At 35.2% G+C, this 21,575-nt stretch overlaps 1 protein-coding gene across 1 annotated transcript; it reads left to right on the top strand.

Moving 5' to 3' along the window:
- The first annotated feature begins 379 nt into the window (after window positions 1-379).
- Window positions 380-21,249, top strand: LOC144444839 (phosphatidate phosphatase LPIN2-like). The gene is made up of 15 exons (XM_078134388.1): window positions 380-592; window positions 6,682-6,881; window positions 7,452-7,544; window positions 8,068-8,765; window positions 9,624-9,750; window positions 10,180-10,457; window positions 10,878-11,096; window positions 13,149-13,219; window positions 13,608-13,771; window positions 14,192-14,370; window positions 14,707-14,863; window positions 15,229-15,617; window positions 15,848-15,962; window positions 16,436-16,539; window positions 16,953-21,249. Exons 2-15 carry the CDS (start codon window positions 6,702-6,704, stop codon window positions 17,134-17,136), a joined length of 2,958 nt encoding a protein of 985 aa, XP_077990514.1. The 5' UTR covers window positions 380-592; window positions 6,682-6,701; the 3' UTR covers window positions 17,137-21,249.
- The last annotated feature ends 326 nt before the right edge of the window (window positions 21,250-21,575 follow it).

Raw genomic sequence — 21,575 nt, 5'->3', positions numbered from 1 at the left:
ACCTTTCTGTAGACAGTCCGAATGTTTTGCCGTTTACTCATATTACACGGCACTCGCGTAACACTTGAAATTACACAACATATTGTTTGTGTCACAAGATAAAATTCCAAACCACCGTTAATTTGTCACGTGAACTATTAAAAATGCTATACTACCGCCTTATTTGCGTCACCGGTTGACGAATAATTGGCATTGCACCAGAAGTCATTCATACAGCTAAATTACAGGGATTGTAAACAAACGTTGCAACCGGTATCATGGTATGTCCATAAACTCACAGTCACATGCTATCATGACATACGTCGTAAAATGTCAAGGCAAAACCTGACATATCTGGTTAGACATTGTTTGGCGGGAAATTATTTCTGCTCATCATACCAATGTGTGAGACATGTTGATTGGCTAACGGGACATCACGCCCTTTAAGTCGATAATTTGATTGGACGGGACATAATAAGGCTCTCGTTGATCGAATGTTTTGGCTCTGCGCCTGCTGTGGCGACGTCATTTATTTACTATAACAGAGGGAAAGTACGTTGAAATCCAGTTGTATTTCGACGTGTTACCCACAATTTCCTCTTTTTGAGCTAAGGTAAGAGAATATTCTATGTAATTTGTGTGTAATTGGATGTCTATACCGCAGTATGTTCATATTCATCGAAAATGTCGGCCGCACGTCCACCGTCGTTCCGTCGTGGCGTGGTGCCGGTGGTAGTGCATGATGCGATGTGTGTATATCAGAGTCAGTATCAAACATAATTTCTACTTCGAAGTCTACTCTCTCATTTAAAACTATACGTTGTCACACTACGGGAGATACTTTGTCCTCGTAGCTTTCATAATATTCTGACTAATTTATCATCACTTGTTATATTTCATGAGGTAAGAAATATGACCTGCAAAGACAATAGGCCACGCTCAGACTAGACGCCATAAATGATTTAAAATCTAACACGAAGCCGGGTTCTGTTTACATATAGTTCTACCAATGTTTGTCATTTTAGATGGCCGCCGGCGTCGTGATGTATTAGATTATTGGTACATTTGGTACATAAAAGTCCAGTAAACCATTCTCATTGTGTTCATAAATGATATCATTTCTCGAGATCCGAGTTTGTAAATTTGAACAATGCTTAAAATTACCAAACACAAGGAAAGCATGGTGTATATTGTTATTGTTGGTGTCATCATGGCCTCCAGTGTCTATTACAGTTGCTGTAGTTGGCAGTGTGCTTCCAGATAGAGTAAGAACTTGATTCTGACAAATGTCACTAGGGACAATGCCAGATTCGAGTCCACACTTCATTTGGACTGAGATATGTCATTGAAATTGATCCACCACTGCACTGTGTCTGTACTGTCTTTGTTATGTCATGACGTCAGTGCGTCATACATCCAGAGATGTTCATTTGCAAAATTGCATGTGATGTTTGTTTTGATGTTTTGAATCCTATGATCTCCTGGACTTCGTCACTGTAAAAGATAGTCACCCCAGTGGTCAACAAACTCTTTGTATTAGTCACAAACAATACTAGTAGTATTTCCATACAAACTGAAATTTACTGAATAGCACTAGCCTGTTACCATAGTAACTTTATCACCAACCAAATATATCTGTATGGACTGCTAGAAAGCATGGTTTTGTAATTAGTAGATAAAGGAACTATTTGACCTCCACTTCAACATTGAAACTCTGGTGGTATACCATATTATATACCATAGATCAAATTTACTCAAAATTCACAAAATTGTTCCAGTAAGACCTAATTTCATATCATTTTAATGATGTTAAATAATATTAATGGTGTTCAGGGCTGAGTATATTTGAATACATATTTATAATTAGCAGTAAGTAGATATCCAAATATTCCTTTAGAAAGTATTTAATGATATAAATCATGGCATCATGGTGTTGGTTTACAATTTGCCTCACATTTATTTTGACCACTATTTCATTGGATTTTTATAGTTGTATTCACCAAATAATCACCTACCTGAATTCCTAATAAAAATGTCGGAATAAGAAATATTTATAATATATACATTGTATATACACTAGTTGTCTAAATTAGTAGTTACTGTTACCAATTTATAAACTGTGATTTAAAAAAAATTAAAAGATGTACATTAATAGTGACATGATTATTCCTCTGAAAATCTTCTAGGACTATGCAGTATTCTAAGCCTACATTTATTGTTATCTCACCAGGGATTATTAAACCATTGATGTTGCAGCAACTTTTATGATTAATAAAAGTATGTTTTGAAAACACTTCAGGGTGAAGTGAGACAAAACACTGTCACATGCTCCATCATGCTTCTAATACAAAGTGTCTTATGTAACCCTTACTGTACCTGTGTCCCACCATGCTTGTTATGTCTTACATAAACCTTAATTACATGTATACATATGTAGATGAAAGGTCATTCAGATCAGTATCATCTCCATGGTCCACTCTCCAGATACACCACCATGTTACATTGTGCTATTGTTTTTATTGTTGTACCCTGGGACTCACAATATTGATTTGGTTAATGTCATTCAGAAAGTGAATGCAACTGTCTCATTGGAATAGAACCCGTACTAAAGCTTAGACCTAAAGTGGCCATACGGATGAGAAATATTGAGAAATATTGAAATATGAGAGTATTTATTTTGGATTTTTAGTAAATTTTACACAAGTTTACCATGTTTTTGTATTCTGTAAAGCAAAGTGAAACAACAATGGCCAAATCCATGTTTAAAATGTGTTAAAAAGTTTGTTGTTGTAAGTCTCCCAATGGGATTGAATCAGAGAGATATTGAGATTTAATTCCATGGATAGCACTAGTTCACTAGACTATGTGATAGTAAGCAAACTTTTAATATAGATGTACCAAATTCCAAATTAATTTTCCTCATGATCATAATTTTCTTATTTACAAACATCATACCATGTTTTTATACTTAAAAAAGACAATGTGGAACTATATAGACCAAAGTCCACTTTTGAAATGTTGTGTAATAACAAGAAATATAAAAATTGATGTTGCAAATGGAGGCTGGAAGATAGGTAACAGTAAACTAGTCATCTTTGTTTGTGAAGTCAGATGCACGGAAGTTTTAAAATATTTTATTCCAATTTAGGATGTCTGGAGTCTGGAAGAGTCTAGACTGTCTGCCCTTTTTGAAATGTGTTTTACTCGTATTTCAGAATGTGGTTAAAATATTTGTGAATACTGCTGACCTTATGCCATTGAAAAGATATTTGACCTTAGTGAACTAAACAAGTGTTCATTCATGTTGTAGCTGTATCCCTTTTCATTTCATGCTCAGTATAGTAATGTGCTTCTTGTTGTGTTCCATATATGGAGTGCATCATCTACATCAGAATAAGGACATGCTGCCATATATGGCAAATAGTACTTCCATATATGGAACACAGTTTTAAATAATAATGCAATCTCTATGTCACACCACAAACTGGAGATGATTGTAGTGAAATTTGTAGTGGATCACACCACCTTTGAATATGACCCAACAAGTATGAGTAATTTTACACAGATGTGAAATGTTTCCAGATGGCTATAAATTGCTGTCTGACAGCTGTTACAGCATGCACTATGTCAGCTTTGGTTTGAATTATAGGAAAAGCATGAATTGTAATAGGTACACATTGAAAGTCAGGAAGAAAGTAGTACTACTAGTAGAGCACCAGTGTGCCCAAGTTGATGTGCCACTGATGCACACAATTTCTAGTTCCCCTATACTAGGTGGTGACTCACAAGAAATCCCTTATTTTGACTCACAACTATAAAATTTGGATATCATTGGAGGACACACTAGACAGCGATATTTATGTACTATTGCAGCTATACTACAGGAGGAGGGAGGATCCTGCATACTAGTTTTATGTAGTTTGCTTATAAATGCTAAGTGTAACACTGATGAACACATAAACCATAGTAATAGATATATAGATATAAATTGATAGACCTGTGGAATTATCAGTCCAACAATAATCCAATATGTAGATATTAATAGATATATAGGTGTGTGTGTCACTCACACAGAAAAGTATTCTCTGGTTTGCCAGAATGTTGTTAAGTTAACGATTTGAAATATCTAAAAAAAACTAGTGAAACTCTAAACTAGAGAGGACTTCCCCTACACATGTACATGAAGTTGATGTTAGTTGTGTTTTATGAATTTTGCAACCTATGTGAGATTTTGTTACAAAGAAAACCTGGTGCCTAAGCCTAAAATATACATGCTGAGATTATAATATTGACTAATTTCAAAGTATAATGTGATGCCATTCTACTTATGAAATAGATGTTCAGTTTGTGAATACATCATCTTTATCAGTTTGTGCATAGGAAGCAACAACAACTAGAACAGCCTAAAAGTCACATGATCAGTAGAGATTAAACCCTAATGGCACACACCATTATTACAAGATGTGTGATGTGCATTATATCATCATCATTATCAACCAACTGTCTGTTTTGAGGATATCACGAATCATCAATGTAAAAGTGGGTTTTCAGTATTTACAAATTATGATCTCAGAACATAATTAGTATTTTTTAAAGTAGTTTCACCTGTCTTGTAAAAATGGAATCTTCCATTGTTATTTTGAGCACATGATATAGACATGTTGATATAATGATTTGTTATGGCTGTCCCTTGGTCAGGAGATGTCAGGACAATTTCATCAGCTGTTTAGCGGTATCAAGTTGAATTTTCAGACCAGACAGTTTGGCACATATATCAAGAGAATGCCTGAGAGGTACTGAAATCTGAGGTATGGGAACATTGATTTCAAAATTTGTCCCCAAGGAGTGGGGATTTTCCGTTTTCAATGGTTGGGTCATTGTAGGTAATATAATAGGATACTGGGGAAATATCTGTGTTTCCAGATGTTGGATTATAGTTTGTTGAGGGACATATACCGGTAGGTTTAGTCTACTAGAATATTGGTGAACAGTTGAGTAAGTCTGATAGTGGTACTAATTTTTATGAAGTAAGTAGAATGGATTGATACTTACGATCAATATACAAATTTTCACATAACAGTATTTCTTCTAGTTTGCGATCACTGCATGCTGAGATAATCTTGATTGTATAATGTATTATTTCATGTGTAATTGATTACTGCATGTGAAAATAATAACTATATTTTGTGTTTTGCTAGAATTTAGAAGTACTTATTGCATATGGATGTATGCAATGTTAAAGATGTCCTTTCATCATTATCCGTGTATGCTAAAACCACAACTCATCAAATTTTTATATAGATAGGAAAGGGGAAGGGTTATATATATGATATTTTTAGTACACCATATGTGGTTAGTGATGGTTTGGTTATAAAATAAATAATCAGGTAGCTGGTATGTCGTTTTGAATAGTCATACTGCTGAAGGTCATAGCCAGAGCAAGAGTCTAAAAATGGTCAAAACTAGCCAGTACACCACAAGTCAACGTTCATAAAGGTCAAATATAGTCTAAAAATATGAGCTGAACTTTTTAGATGGTGATAAATGTCGCCCCATGTCAGCTGTTGGTATATGTATTTTGTCGGCTTATCTGTGCTAACTTTGCACATTTTGTCCGGTGACGAGGTTGTTGGTTGCTACATGTACTAAAGTGAGCTGTCAGTGAAAACAGTGGATTCTGCAAATAAGTGATGTATGGGTACTCCTAGTTCTTCTAGTTCAGAAAGATTTAAACTAGCTAAAAATAACGGACAAGCTAGGAAGAGATATAATTTAAATACACCAAGATAATTGATAACCCACCCATCCTACCTCTGAAAGGTAGCTGTTAATAGTGAACTACAGTTATTGTGAATGCCTGACTGGGGGTGGGGGTGGGGGTGTGGGGGTGGGAGTTGTGTCAGAGGAGAAAAGGAATATTTACATGTCTTTTGAATTTTCGACCATTCCAAAGACAAACTTTGGAAAACCATGTACATATTGATGATATTTTCAATTCATAATTGTACAGACTCAGAAGGAAACTTTGAACCATGTGTTTACTAAATTTCTGCCATAAATGATAATTTTCACTCCGATACACAATACACGCTTGTGGTGTTGCCATCTGATAATCAGTGATGTAGCGATATTTTGAAATGCTGCCATATAGCCTATATTAGGGCATCGATTTAATAAAAGAAAGAAAAGAAAAGTAAAGAAATATAGAGTCAGTGAGGGGGTTGAGACAGAAAGATAGAATTAAGTAAGATTGCCCTTACAGGAATACAAACAACAACAATAACGCTGGATAATCCCTTACGGAAATGTTCTATAGTATTCTTATAGGATTCCTATAAGACCTATAATATTCCTATAGGATTCCTATAGGACTGATCATTCCTATAGGACTGTCCTAAAAGATTCCTTTAGGACTATCTTAATTCCTATAGGAATTGTAAAGCATTCCTTTAAGAAAGGGGCCAAAATACTATAAGATCTTATAGGAATAATATTTTAGGAATACTATAGACCATTTGCGTAAGGGATTAAATTATTGTGTGATCAAGGTCCATAGTAGATGGATCAAAACGTTGTATTCATTCCAAATTTACCATTCCAAAGTAACTATATTGTACTGTCCTAACAACAATGTCAAATAAAGTCTACTGAGTATAAAGAATTGATCCTAATTCTGCACAATGTTCTTTCTTAATTTCACAGATTGGTGCAATGAAAACAGTATGAATTACTTTGGGCGATTTTTGTCCAATTTTAAAGACTTTTACAAAGAGATCAATGCAGCAACTCTAACAGGTGCAATAGATGTTATAGTGGTGCAACAACAAGATGGTACTTTTCTGTGTTCACCGTTCCACGTTAGGTTTGGCAAGATGGGTGTCCTGCGAAGCAGGGAGAAAGTGGTAAGACTAACTATGTATACTCTGAATGGAACTAAATGAATGGAACTACATGTAAATGAATGGAACTGTTTGTATCCTTGTGTTGATGAAACTTGTATATTGAATGGGAGAACAATCATGTATTCCCAAAATCTCCTCTCAAACTCAAAGGGCAGTAAGATGATGTGAGAAATGACATACAAAAAGTTATGCCATCAGTTATTTACATATTTGAAATTATTTGAGACAAATTTGAACCTGCTTAAACAAAGTAGCTTTGACAAAATTGTGATGGTCTGAATTTTTCACAAAACCTTCCTAATCCTAGTGTATAGTGAAGTATTTGGATGCATGGAAGATTATAAAGGAGGGTGGGGGGGGGGGGTGGACGAAAAACAAGTCAATGGAAACTCAGAGTAGCTAGTAAAATGTTGAAAACTGAAGAAGTATAGGTGGTCATTTTTGATTGCTTTTAATTAAACTCTTACCTACATCTCTGTTTTATATTTAACATTCTTTTACACACAGTAAACAGCTAATAGAAATAGCAACCATTTCACTTACTAACCCATGCTGATTTACATATTTCAGGTTGATATTGAAATCAATGGTGAACCTGTCGATTTACATATGAAACTAGGAGAGTCCGGAGAAGCTTTCTTTGTAGAAGAAACAGATGGAGAGGTTAGTATAATATGCAAATATATCAAGGGGTTTAGGCATGACATAGCAGGGTTTGTTATGATGGGGAGGTGTTGTGTGGTTTACCATGGGGGGGGGGGGGGGGGGGGGGGTAGGAGGTGGGATTGGGTGGTGTACAGCATTGTTTGGGATGGAATAGGGAATGGGTGAGGTGGATTAGGGTTGTTGAGTTGATTGGGATGGGGTAGGAGTTGATCAAGATGGATGGATGGGTATTGGGTTGAGGGGGGAAAGGAAATATTTGTGTTCCACTCTGTGATTGTCAACTGTCTCAAAAATTGAGCAAGTGGAAAATTATGAGTCTCATTCATACATTAACTATGCCGGCCATACATTGAGTGTTTGAATTAAGATGAAAATATGTGTTGGTTGTTTCTAAATGTTCAAGTTGGTCTGTGTTGAAGTCCAGTCCTAATCACTGTGTTACATTGTTTTTCAATCACATTTCCTCTGAATAAAAAAAGGTATCAAGAGTGTAACTTTCACTTTGATCTTATAATTTCAGGTTCCAGAATACCTTGCCACTTCTCCCATTCCATCATATGCCCAAATGATGGAAGATGGACTCAAGCAACTCCATGATGAAACTCTAGAACAACTGACAATTGAGGAGATCTCAAATGATATAAGTGGTGCTAACAATGACGACAAAACTGTCATTGACATTGACGAGGTAGCACATGCCATGAAGGAACCTACTGAGTCGGTGAAAATTAACATTGAAGATGTAAGCAAACCTGTGGAGATTACCATAGAAACAGGGGATGGGCAAATGAAGACGTCGCAGCTTGACTTCGTCAAGAACAGCAGTGTTGCAAGTTTATCTGATGCAGACAGTACTTGTGATAGGAAATCAGTATCTGACCCCAGCAAACGAAAAGTAAAAGTGCGAAGGAAGCGTAGAAAGAGTGGAAAGGGTAATAATGTGAAAACCAGTAGTTTTGAGAGACAAGATAGTCATGTGAGTATGACAGATGATGTGATGCCTAGAGATGAGTCAGATGAAGATATCTTTGAAATGGAGATAACCACAGATGACGAAGTTGAGGAGGAGATAGCAAGTATCAATGCAGCTGATAAGAATAGACATAGTAAATTTATCCAGTTCGATGAAGAAGCCCAGTTGAAGGGATTAGCTACTGGTCATCCATATATCCCAGATTTTCATCCATTTTCCGATGGCGATGTCACTCCACTAATTAGGTATGTGTGCAGTTACTGTAATGTTCTTGAAGTAGAGATATTGTCACTATAGGATACTCTTTGAGAGAGCACTAATTAGGGTTTTTGTTCTGGTTTGTGATTACTGGTAACAAATACTCTGATAGAAAACCCTGGTAAAATGAAAGGTGAACCTTTACCTTCTTATCACTCTAAACAAAAACACTTATTAACGACCTAGGTAAAATGACTTGGACATTCAGGTAGATTTTACCGACTTACCGTTGCAGTGTGCCCTCTAAGCCAATTTGATGTGCCACTGATGCACACAATTTCTAGTGACATGCCAAAATTTGGTGTCCCCCCCCATCTCTTACTATGTGGTGACTCACAAGAAATCACAGTTTTTCTCATTTTTACTTACAACAACAAAATTTGGCTAACATTAGAGGGCACACTGTTACCAACCTAACAAATACACCAATTGTATAACATTGAACCCAGTACCAAAGAAGTAAATACATATAATAATCTCAAACATTATTATATCTACCCAGGGAGTTTTCTAACTAATAGTACCAGTAATGCCAATGTCTACCTGTAATGTTTTCTTGAGAGTGTTGTCCACAACTTCATCAGGTTCCTCCTAGTTGTTTAACTGGAAAGGAACTTATCTCAGACACGGTGGCTCTGTTACCACTCTGAAATTGTGGCTCTGTTATCACTCTGAAATTGTGGCTCTGTTACCACTCTGAAATTGTGGCTCTGTTACCACTCTGAAATTGTGGCTCTGTTACCACTCTGAAATTGTGGCTCTGTTACCACTCTGAAATTGTGGCTCTGTTACCACTCTGAAATTGTGGCTCTGTTATCACTCTGACACTTTCTATTTTATTGCAGTCCACTAACAAGTCCAAGACCAGGTACACCAAAAAGTGACACTGAAGTTGAACTACAGAGAAATGATTCTGAAATACTGTCTCAAGAAGTAAAATGGAACTGGGGAGAACTTCCAGAAATTCCAGAGGTAATTCATTAACCCCTTCAATACTGAAAACATTCCCGCCAAAATTGTTTGGACAAAATTCTTGTCATGAAAGGGTTAATGAATATTGTAAGGCTTTGTTGGCAAAGATTTCTATCCAGAGTGACAAGTACTGATAAACAGGATTCAGAAAAATGCAATCTGATGAAATATTCCAACTTGTCTCGTTTTAATGAAGAATGAATGTGATTCACAGAGGCTTATAGTAGTACCAACCAATTTAAATAAATATCAGTGCTCATGAATACGTAAAACTGACCGGCAAATCATTGAGGCTGGGGAGAACCCTGTTGGGAAATTGCAGAAATAAGAAAGTGAAAAATGATCTCTTTCCTGATTGATTATAGTTGTAATTTAAGTGAATCATCAAATTTTTTCAACATATATTTTTCTTTTCTCCACTAAAAACAGTCTGACAAAAAACCTAAACCTCAACCAGAAGTGACGCATGCATCTGCCAGTGAGATAGAGGTAGGACCAATGCATGCAATGGAGGCTGGAGCTGATGTAACTTCATCAGAGGAAGCTAAACAAAAACAATCGATGCTAGGTAGTATGTTTAGATTTATGAGAAGAACCAAGAAAATTAGACACAGTCAAAGCATAGAGGGCGGTATATATCTAGATGATTTACCAAGTAATCTGGATGACTTAGACCCTGAAGTTGCAGCACTCTACTTCCCCAAGCAGTAAGTATTCAAAATCTGCTCTTTTCTATTTTACACTTCCTGATACTTTACCTAGGCAAGAGCTATTTCAAAAGTTGAAAGAAATTAAAAAAAAAAAGATGTTGGGGAACAGAAATAATCATGTGCAATATCAAACCCAATAATCAAGAATTGATAGCCATTTTCACCTATACATGCAAAAAAGTAGATTTCAAGGCATTTGAAATATATATTTCATGACAGAAAATGAAACCATACTTCAATCTTTATTCGAGTCATCCTAAACTGAGTTTGTTAGATGTCAATGCAATTTTTCCAATTTATTTCTTTAAATATATTCAAACGTACTGTCCATTTTCAAACACAAATTTCTGTTATACTATTTTATGACACATTATTTGATATTAGTATGTATTGTAATGCTTACTTTGATTGGTTCAGATCCATTGGTAGCAACCAAATCCAACCAATCAGGGATGACGATAAGGAAGACAAAGAGGAAGGAGCTGATGAGGAGCAGCAAGTAGCGGCACAGTCTCCAACCTCTATAGCTGATGAGGAACGACAATTAGCAGTACAGTCTCCTAACTCTATAGAGGGTGGTGGAGAGGGTAGCATTGATAGTGGACTGGAAACACAACATCCCTTTGAAGATTCAAGGTAAATTTTCTTGTTGTAGTAAAGTTATTTTGGTGTTAAGCCTCATCATCCGTATTCTATGAAGGTGTAACTTAGATTATTTTGAGTTGTGTTGAATCATTGGCTGGTAGTTAAGAATTATTCATGTATTTTAGATGATGTATAAAAGAGTAGAGTAACCTGTATGCAGAAAAACAATTTCAGTATAACTCGCAGTGTTGCTGCAGAGTTGCCTTGGTCAATGCTGCTGCAGTGATGAAATTCAGCACTGGTAACAGCAATGAAATTCATCACTGCACGCATCCCTGAAATTCTTCACTTTGCAGTTCTGAATTTCATTGTTGTGTACAGTACTGAATTTCATCATTGTGTGCAGTGATAATTTTCATGTCAGTTTGCAGTGCCAAATATCATCCCTCTATGGAGTGCTGAATTTCGAAACGTGCATTGTTGGCGTTACAATAATTTACAATGCCTATAGGAATGTTCATGTTGTGATAATTTACAAGTACCCTTCAGAACAAGACGCATTATGGGTGTTATGATAATTTGCATGTTGTCATGGTAACTGCTAACATATCATCCTTTCACTTTCATCCTCTTCTATTAGCATTCTAACTGCATCACACATCTTCCTAAGATCTAATACAAGTAAAACTACTTCTACAGATGAACCAGGGTAGGTTTTCCTTCCTCTAGTAGTGCTCTACCGTATAAACTCTTCTTATTCTACCAATCTCGATAAAAAGACATTCCTGTTTCCTTACTTCGACTTATGTGTAGGTTTGAAAATAAAGCAAGTGGTTTCCAAACTTATCTTCATTTACATTTCACCTTTTTGGAAACTGATTCTAGCATTCTTTTCAAACCTACGACAACAACTGGTGTCTACATAACTGCAATAAACTATAAATATAATAAATAAAAATATAACTGTGCTTTGGATTAATACTTACAAACCTTGCTACATATTTAGACCTATTGTGCCACAATCAAATTACCAAGTATATTTTTCAGTTTTGAGAATATTGGGTTATGAGACAATCCCATAGGCAATGGTATGTCATATTAGTAAGCTAATTAAAGACACGTTTTGGTGTTTCATTAACCTTTCATTATTCTGTCATCAAACTAATATCATATAACACTGTATTATCTGTGCACTGTTACAGTATATTTTTAGATTTATCATTATCCAATACTCTTCATTGTTCAGCCAAGGGAAATACGAGTGAACTAAGGGGCTTTGTCACTACAAGTTGTGAGATGAGTAGTAACAAACACTTAGGTAACAAATATTTTCCAGCTGAATAAAGACAAATATTGGAAAATTATACCACCTCAAGCAGAATTTATGAAAAATCGGGGAAAAATAATGGTGATATGGAATATTTTGGCTCATATTTGAAGCACTGCATAATCAGTGACGTTAGACACGAGTTGTCGTCATGTAGAACAACCAGGGTATATAATCCATATTTTCTGCTCAAAGACAATAACTTGGCTTGTGCATAGTATAATGATTGTTGTGTTACTTTGGTTTTAATTCAACGTTTGAAAGTTCTTGGATTAATATCCCACACCTTCATGGCATATTGTTGTTTGTTTGTTTGTATTTGTGTAAAGTAAATTGTTCTTTTCTGTTCCGTTGTCTGACTCTTAAAATGTTGACAGTGAAAATGGTCTGCCACATTAACACACATGTTTATTGAGTATTCATGCATTTCAATTACTAAACTTCTTGCTTTCACTTTCTTGATGAGCGTACCCTACCCCCACCCCCGCCCCCTCCTTACTTATGAACGTGCACATTTGAGAAAGTGAAATTTATTTATTGAGTATTCATGCATTGTAATTTACTAAACTTCACATTCACACTTCCTTGATGACAGTCTCCCCCTCCTCCCACCCCCTCCTCCCACCCCCTCCCCCTATCACCACACTCACTTCCACCCCTCAAGTTAGGCAATATTACGTATTAGATGTTGCGTATTTGCTATTTTAGCATAAACCGCGATTTTGTAGGTAGTTGTAGAAATTAACCAAGTTGTGTTTCTTCTGTATTTCTTACAGTGAACAGTTAGGTGACTTGGCATTATCCCTGTGTGGTGGTCTGAAGGAATCAGAAGGAGAAATACCATTAGGTAAGATACGAAATTTTGATACTGAATGACGTGAAATTTACATGAAGTCAGCTGTCATATAGACAGACACTGTACACAATACCTAGAAGTGTTGTCTTAAAATGGCACAAGCTAATATTATATAGTTTCTATTTAGCGTTTCACTCCTCAAGTGAAAATACTTATATTCCAGAATAAAGTAAATATTGATGTATGTCTTCTATAACATTGTGATTGTTTTCTGGCATTGTTAGAACAATTGATTGCATAGTAGGGAATTCCTGTATATGTTTTGATATGTATGATAAATTATGTCATCGGATCATTTATGTGGAGTTCTATCTAAATACAAGGTTTGAGTTCAAATCCAAATTAAATACTGATATTTTCTATGTTTTGTATTTTGTAGAGAAATTCTTACAGTCCCTTGTGACTTATGATGATTTCTGCAAGAATCCAGCCCTACTTGCCGACCCTAACTTAATCCTCAGATTTGGTGGTAAATATTACAACTGGCAGACTGCTAGTCCATTGATAATGTCCCTGGTAGTGTTCCAGAGACCCCTACCTGAGGTAAGAAACTCAGTCAGTCATTTCTTTGGGGAGTTGGTGTCATCATTACCATGGAATTACATCTTCTGTAGTCATCTTTTTGGGGATAGTTTGAAATTTCTGTCATAACACACAAATTCTTGTTATATGCATAAAATGCAGCTGTCATTTGCACTTCTGATTATGCTGTACTCACAAAGTCATGATGCTGTACTCACAAAGTCATGATGCTGTACTCACACAGTCATGATGCTGTACTCACAAAGTCATGATGCTGTACTCACAAAGTCATGATGCTGTACTCACAAAGTCATGATGCTGTACACACGAAGTCATGATGCTGTACACACAAAGTCATGATGCTGTACTCGCAAAGTCATGATGCTGTACACACAAAGTCAAATTGCTGATGTCATATACATTTAATTTCTCTGTACACAGGACACAGTTGAAAGGTTGACAAAAGATGCTTCCAAGAAAGAAGGTGGACGTCTTACTTCCTGGTTCTCATGGAGACGTTCCAACAAACCAACAGACAGTGGCAAGGCACTAGACAAAGGTCTGAGTGATAGCAGTCAACCAAACAGTCCCCCATCATCACCCAAAAAAGAACCTTCCAGGTGAGAGCAACGTTATGTTTTGAAATTTCCACAATTTCACAAGTATTCTAATCAAAGTGTTTATTGATACTCAGGTTAGTAGAAAAATTATGACTTTGCTGATGATGAGCTCTTCAAGACAATCAAATTCCTGACCCAGTCTGTGTCAATTATAGATTAAGTAGTGTACATACATGTAGTGATTTATTGATTGATTTATGCTGCAATAAATTTCAGCTTAACTATTTTATTCTCAAGTTTGTTGTCATGGTGCAGTGAATGACCTTATACTACTTGTATTATATTTTAGTCAATTGATTGAGTACTTATACAAATTATTTCAATTGTTGGTTTCAGTCCTCGCAACAAGAGTGACAGTTCTTCCAGTGAGGATGACCAGCCAGAGTCTTTGAGAATAAAGCCAAAACCAAAGTCAAAGGACAGTAGTCTTCAAGTCATGACACTACACAGGGAGAAATATAAGAAGGCTGTAAGGCTGTCCAGTGAACAAATTGTAAGTACAGTATGGGAAGTCTCTCAGAATTCACAATGAACAATACAGTTTACTCTACACACCCCCCCCCCCCCACACACCCCCCCCCTCCCAACCACAACCTCCATCTTGTCACTGTTTAAAACTGGCTGTATTACATTTTAGTAAAAAGTACTAAAATACCAGAAAACTGGCTTAATTTAGCTTTCAAGTTTGCATCACTTGTATTTTTGGAAAAAAGAACCCCACATTCAAAGAACAAGATGAAGTGTTAATGCGATATTTTATATTAGTTTCTTACCATTGAAATGAGCAGGTAGAAATATTATTTAGAAAGAGATCTCAAGTTTTCTCTCTTTATATATTTTCTGTCTGTCTCTCCACAGTCAAAACTCAATCTTCAGGAAGGTGCCAATGAAATAGTATATTCAGTAACAACTCAGTACCAAGGCACATCTCGATGCAAGTGTAATATCTACCTCTGGCGTCATGATGATAGAGTTATCGTATCTGACATCGATGGTACAATTACTAAGTCTGATGTGATGGGCCAGATATTACCAGTTTTTGGTAAAGACTGGACCCAGTCTGGTGTAGCCAGTCTGTACACCAGTGCCAGGAAGAATGGTTACCAGTTTCTGTATCTCTCAGCACGTGCCATTGGCCAAGCATCGTTGACGAAGGGCTATCTGAAGAGCGTAAAACAGGAACAGAATGCACTGCCAGATGGTCCACTTTTGTTGTCTCCTACCTCACTTATTACTGCCTTCCACAAGTAAGTCAAAGTCAAATCAAATATTTAGTTGGCTAATACAGCAGCCATGTTAGATTTCCCACAATGCCACTGAATGTCAAAGGTCAAAGCAACTGTGAATGTGGAATGCATTCTCTATTCACAAATTTGAAGATGTATGTATTGAAAATGTTTAATTTTTTGGGTATCGGTTGTATTTATTATTTTATTCATGTGACCCTAATTTATTGACATGTTACTTTATTTTACAGAGAAGTGATTGAAAGAAAACCTGAGGAGTTTAAAATTGGTTGCCTACGAGATATCCAAGCTCTCTTTCCAAGCAGTAGAAATCCATTCTATGCTGGATTTGGTAACAAGATCAATGTAAGTATTAAATTGTTGAAAACATTTACCTAAAGGCCAACTGCTTAGTTATAAATGTGCTCAGATAAACGTCATTTTATTATCGGCAAAGTTGACATACCAGAAGTGTAAACCTGGTTAAATGTGACAATAAGTTTATGTTGACTGACTTTGAAATCGTTTGGCACCTCCAACCCTCTTTTAACAATTTCTTTATTTTTATTTACAATGATGAAAACTGGGCAATATTTGGCCAAGTTTTGACAATTCAGTATCTTGTAGTGTAAAAGTATGTCTTTCTTGACTTGTCACATAGTCGGCCCATGAAGAAGTATGTTGACTTGTCTGAAGTTTATAAACATTATGAGACAGAAATCTTAAAACATTGACATTTATAAAGTACATGCAGGACACCAAACGTGATGTCAGCTGTGGCTAACTAAGCTGTAATTATTGAAGCATACTAAACAATTGTATGTTTGTTTGTTTGACAGGATGTTTGGGCATATCGTGCACTCGCCATTCCAATATCAAGGATATTTACCATCAATCCAAGAGGAGAAATAAAACATGAACTGACTCAGACGTTCCAGACTTCGTAAGTATTAATAGTTCTTTGAGTAATGTAAGTGCTTGTGCAAAAATAATCTTTAGGACAGAACCTCTCGACTTTTGCTTGGTCATAAACTTATATCTACATCGGCAGCCATTTTGGATTTCTCACAATGCAATTGAATGCCAAAGGTCAATGCAACATAGTGTAAAATGCTGAGTCAAGTATTTATGTAAAATGTTTTGTCAACATTGACTGTTTTGCATACACATCATAAAAAATACAAATTTGAATGTTAAAAAAATGTATATCCCATGAAAGAAGTTGAATATTTTCAAGATTCAAGGTTGTCGCCAAATGAACTATGGATAGTTTTGAAAACAGTTTCTGATAATAATGTATGTGTTATGATCATCTTCAAGTACTAATTCAGTCTGACATTATTTTATTCTTGACAGGTACAGTAAACTGAGTGATTTGGTAGATCATCTTTTCCCACCCCTCCACGGCAGAACATCGTATGAATTCCTCGCAGCTGATGAATATAGCAGTTTTACGTACTGGCGGACGCCGTTACCCGATGTAGAAATAAGTGAATCTCTAACAGAAGAAGTACTGAAGGGCAAAAGTGGGAAGAAATAAGTCTACACAATGTGTAGATAGTGAATAGAATGTAGGTGATCAAGTCCATCCACCCCTAATTTCCTTGTTGCATGGATTACCCACAATGAAAAACAATAGGACTGTTCCATTTTGTCAAGGAAAATGGGTTGAAATGTAAAGTACTTTCGACATGTTCAGCTGACAAGTTATGTAAATTTTAATAGTCTTGAATCAAGACAGTAATTATGTAAATATTGTATTTATGAAGCAAAGCCAATAATGACTTTTCAATCGAGAAGTACCATTAAACTTTCTTTTCAAGAAATTCTATGAAAATTTCACCCCAAGAAATATTTTTAGGATTCCTACAGTTGAAATAATTCACTGTATAAATACTGCCAGAAATCAAATTCAAAAGTTCAAATTTGAATCTGTAAGACTGCATGAACTTGGTTGAAAAAATGTGAATCATATGTTGATTTCCTGCAAGTAATCTTTTAGATTTTGACATCAGAGGTCAAAGGTCAGAGGTCAATTGCTGAAATTAAAATTCGATAGAGATGTGAGGATGGGAAAAATCAAAGTAAAACAATGGTAGTGAAATGAAAATATAATCACTCATTTTACTACCAATATAAATACATGTAACATTTTGGATAAATCTCACTTTGTTAGGGTATTATTTCATTGTAAAATCAGACAGTGGTTTAGATATAGTCTCAATATTTCTATTATTATACCAGAGAGTTTATTCTAAATGTAAGTAAACTCCATAAAAAAAACATCTTTGTGTAAAACTACAAACTTAGTTCTTTCCCAGTTTCATGATACTACTAGTATAGTAATAAGTCATTGGATAAGATAGCTAGGAATAGGGGATATACAGCTTGCCAGAGAACAAAAAAACACAACAGTTTCAGCCTAACAGAATGAGAGGTATGTGTGTTTTGTACCAGATAAATTATAAGAAGCTGGATTGTGTGTGTGTGTGTGTCTGTGTGTGTGTCTGTGTGTCTGTGGCTGTGTCTATGTGTATGTGTGTATGTACACACATGATGATAGATATGTGATGTTTTTATTATTGATTTCTGGTGTGTTTCCATCCATCCTTCCAACAATCCATGGTTTGGTTACGATAGTCATCTCTATCTAGTCAGTAGTCACTATACTGTAGAGATGCTCTCAGATTCATCTAAGTGTTCTGTTCTAGTTGTCACTTCACTGGTTTGGTAGACAGTAGTTGCCAATCTAGGTATTTCCCTACTTTAAACATTGCTAGAAGTAAAGTTTATAGCACAATGATAGCTATCTATCCTATGGATTCTAACTTCTTATGCATGCAAATGGACAGTGCCCTCACAGGCCAACCCAGTGCAGCTGTGTCAATGTCAATCAATGCATATCCCCAAAGTTACTGATGGGGATCTAAGTTAGATCTAGTATTCCATTGTCAGTTGATCAAAACAGTCTTTGCAGAATTTTATAATTTATGTATGACTTGCTGCATGAGGATTTTTGTTATCTTATATTCAGGGTAGTATTTTGATTGGAAAGAAACAGAACTAATGTGAAAATAAGAACAGCTGATCATGTTTTGTATTTGATGTATTACACTTTGGAAACAGAAAATGTGAGAAACTTATTGTAGCGATAGTTGTTACTATGACAACACCTTCTATAGACGACCTAAGACACAAACTAAAACTATTGATGTTGTATGTGGTAGATTACACAAATTGGTAACCGGGCCAGAGTTATGTGGATATAATCACCCTGTGATAGAGATTATAACATAAACACTGGAAGTACCCCATGATTATGTACACTAGGACAGTGGGGAGATTACTGACATCTTCAAAAATAAATCACAGCATGTGATCTCCAGTAAATAATCTGCATCAGATGTATAATTTGGGTTGAATGGAAAAAAAATGCAGAGATGTCACTTTACGTAATATTGGAGCAGTGTCCATCAACACATAACATAGCAATGAATCCATGCGGATGAGGATTTTGAATTCATTGTTTCCCCATGGTGAAATCAAAATTCAAAATCCCAGATCGCCTTTATTGTACGCTACACATCACAGTAATAGTTTTAGTTTGTTTGTATCTTAGCTAAACGATAGTCCATCCGATATTGTCAAATATCAGTTAAAATGATTTTTTATTTTTCACCAAAAAAGACATCATTGGACACAATTAAATTCATCAGACTTATGTGATGAAATGAATGAATTCTAGAAACCAATGTTTTGAATTCATATCATTGCGTTGTAGTATTATGTACTGACATTGTAAATCATTTAATTTTTTGCCAAAATGGTGAGTGAAAAACTACCTTTCTTTAGAAAATAAAACAGACAATACCCTAATTCAAGTAAAATGTGAAAAGATGAGAAATTGTGGATTTTCTTATACTTTTCAATCTCCTTTTAGGCAGACAACAAAACAGACAACACCAAGATAGTCGAGTGAAATTGGAAAAGATGTGAGATTTTGTAGATAATTATGAGTTTGAGAACTCATTTCAGGAAAGCAAAGTTTGATATTAATTTCTCAGAATGTCTGAAAACATTTCTCAGGATTTATGCATATGTGTGAAGATTATATTCCTAAAATCCATTTTCTAGGATGTAAAGGAATTGAAAAGAAAAACAATGTTTAATGGTAAAGCTTTTGAATGTCAAAATATGAAAAGGGTTTGTTTTTTTAAACATGAAATTTCATGGTGCGGGGGCTATGATTATTTCCCAATCTTTTGAAATCTTGTAAATTTTTGTGTAAATATCTTTTTATGTTCAGAATTGTCAAATATTTATTATATTTTCTATTGTTTGTGTGTTGACCTGTGTTATTACTACAGAAAATTAAGAATGTATGGAGGAGAAATGAAATGACAGATATGAGTAGGACGCCCTCTATTGATAAAATGGGGACAACGTAAAGTCACAGCCAGTGTAAGTGTGGCTGGTTAGACAATTGACCAAAAAGGGAAAATAATATTTGTTTCTCAAACCACCCACATTGATGATGAAATAATGCAGAATCTGTGATGAGTTCTGAAATGACAACTTCAGTTGATTTTACAAGGAAAGTGAATTATTTTGAAATGGAAAGGAATCAAAGAAGTAAATGTATGACATGGTCCAAGTCTGGAAAATGCCATTCAATATCACTGCATACACGGACGAGAAACAATTTTATTTTTCTTGGTGGCCTGAAGTCACAATTGTGACCAAGGAAAACAGTACTCGGTGAGTGAAAAAAAAATGGAAAGAATTTCTTGTACTCATTCTTCAGTGTGTCAGTATTAGATGTTTATTTGAATTGTTTTTTTTTTTATATTTGAGTACTCTATTGAAATGACAAATTTCTGTGTTTGAGATTAGTCTGCCATTGTGTAGATCTTGTACTATAGTAGCCTTAATCATGATGGCAGAGATGACTATTATTGACATTTCATATGTTTTGTATTGGTAAGGTTGCCAAGTAAGCTTGCAGTACAGTCACTTTCCTGCTTGGATTTGTGGCAACAAATTTTCGTTTTCTGTAACTTTTTTTGCCTGCATAACATTGTTTTAGACTGAAGACCTAGAAATAACCATCACTGATGAATCCATGTCAAAATTTTGTTTTGAAAAGTAGTTGCGTTTATTTTGAAGGTATAACACATTTTTTGTGTTTTTTGTAAATCTTTTTGCCAGCCTAACTTTATTTTAGTCAGAAATTGTAGTAATGCTCTCTACTCTGCAATTCATATCAAAATATTGATATTATATTAGTTACATTTACATAAAATGTGTTTTTTTTAGCATTTTTATTCAGAAGTGAGTAATGTGAAAATGAGCAGCCATATTTAAGAATCATTTAGTGGTGCTTTTACATTGGCTACTGTCTGTAACTGAAATAAAGTTGTGTTGTCCTGCTCTCAGTTTGCACTTTGATATAAAAAGCTGCAATAGATTTATAATTTACAAATAGTGATTTACTATAAAAGTAATCTTCTCATTTTGGGGAACATATTTTTCTCACGATTACTCAGCTTCATCGATGCGATTTATCATTGAAATATCTTTCTTTTTACAAATGAATATTTTTCGTGGTGCTTCTGTAAACTTTTATGTTGTACAATGGACATGATCTATTATGAATAAAGATCTGGTAATGTAAATCATTAATACTTTGTTCATTTACTACTTTCTTGTGCAGAGCTGTGTGTCATGAAATATTTGGTAACATGATGTCAGTTATTTTAAAAATCTATACTATTAGGGACCTTTTCATGGTTGTGTCTTGCATATCTCAATGCAAAATTGCTGTTGATGAACGATGGCCTGAAACCCACTTAATATATTAAAGTTGTTGACATCAGTTATCTCCCAGGCCACTTAGCTTGACTAAATTGTCAGCAATATATACATTTCAAATATATCTTTGTGTTTAGTATGGGAACGGTTCAAGTTATTACATATTAT

The sequence above is a fragment of the Glandiceps talaboti genome, chromosome 13 (assembly GCF_964340395.1).
Source record: "Glandiceps talaboti chromosome 13, keGlaTala1.1, whole genome shotgun sequence".
Classification (NCBI taxonomy): domain Eukaryota; kingdom Metazoa; phylum Hemichordata; class Enteropneusta; family Spengelidae; genus Glandiceps; species Glandiceps talaboti.
Note: the sequence above shows the minus strand (reverse complement) of the source record. Positions and strands in the feature narration are given on the sequence as shown.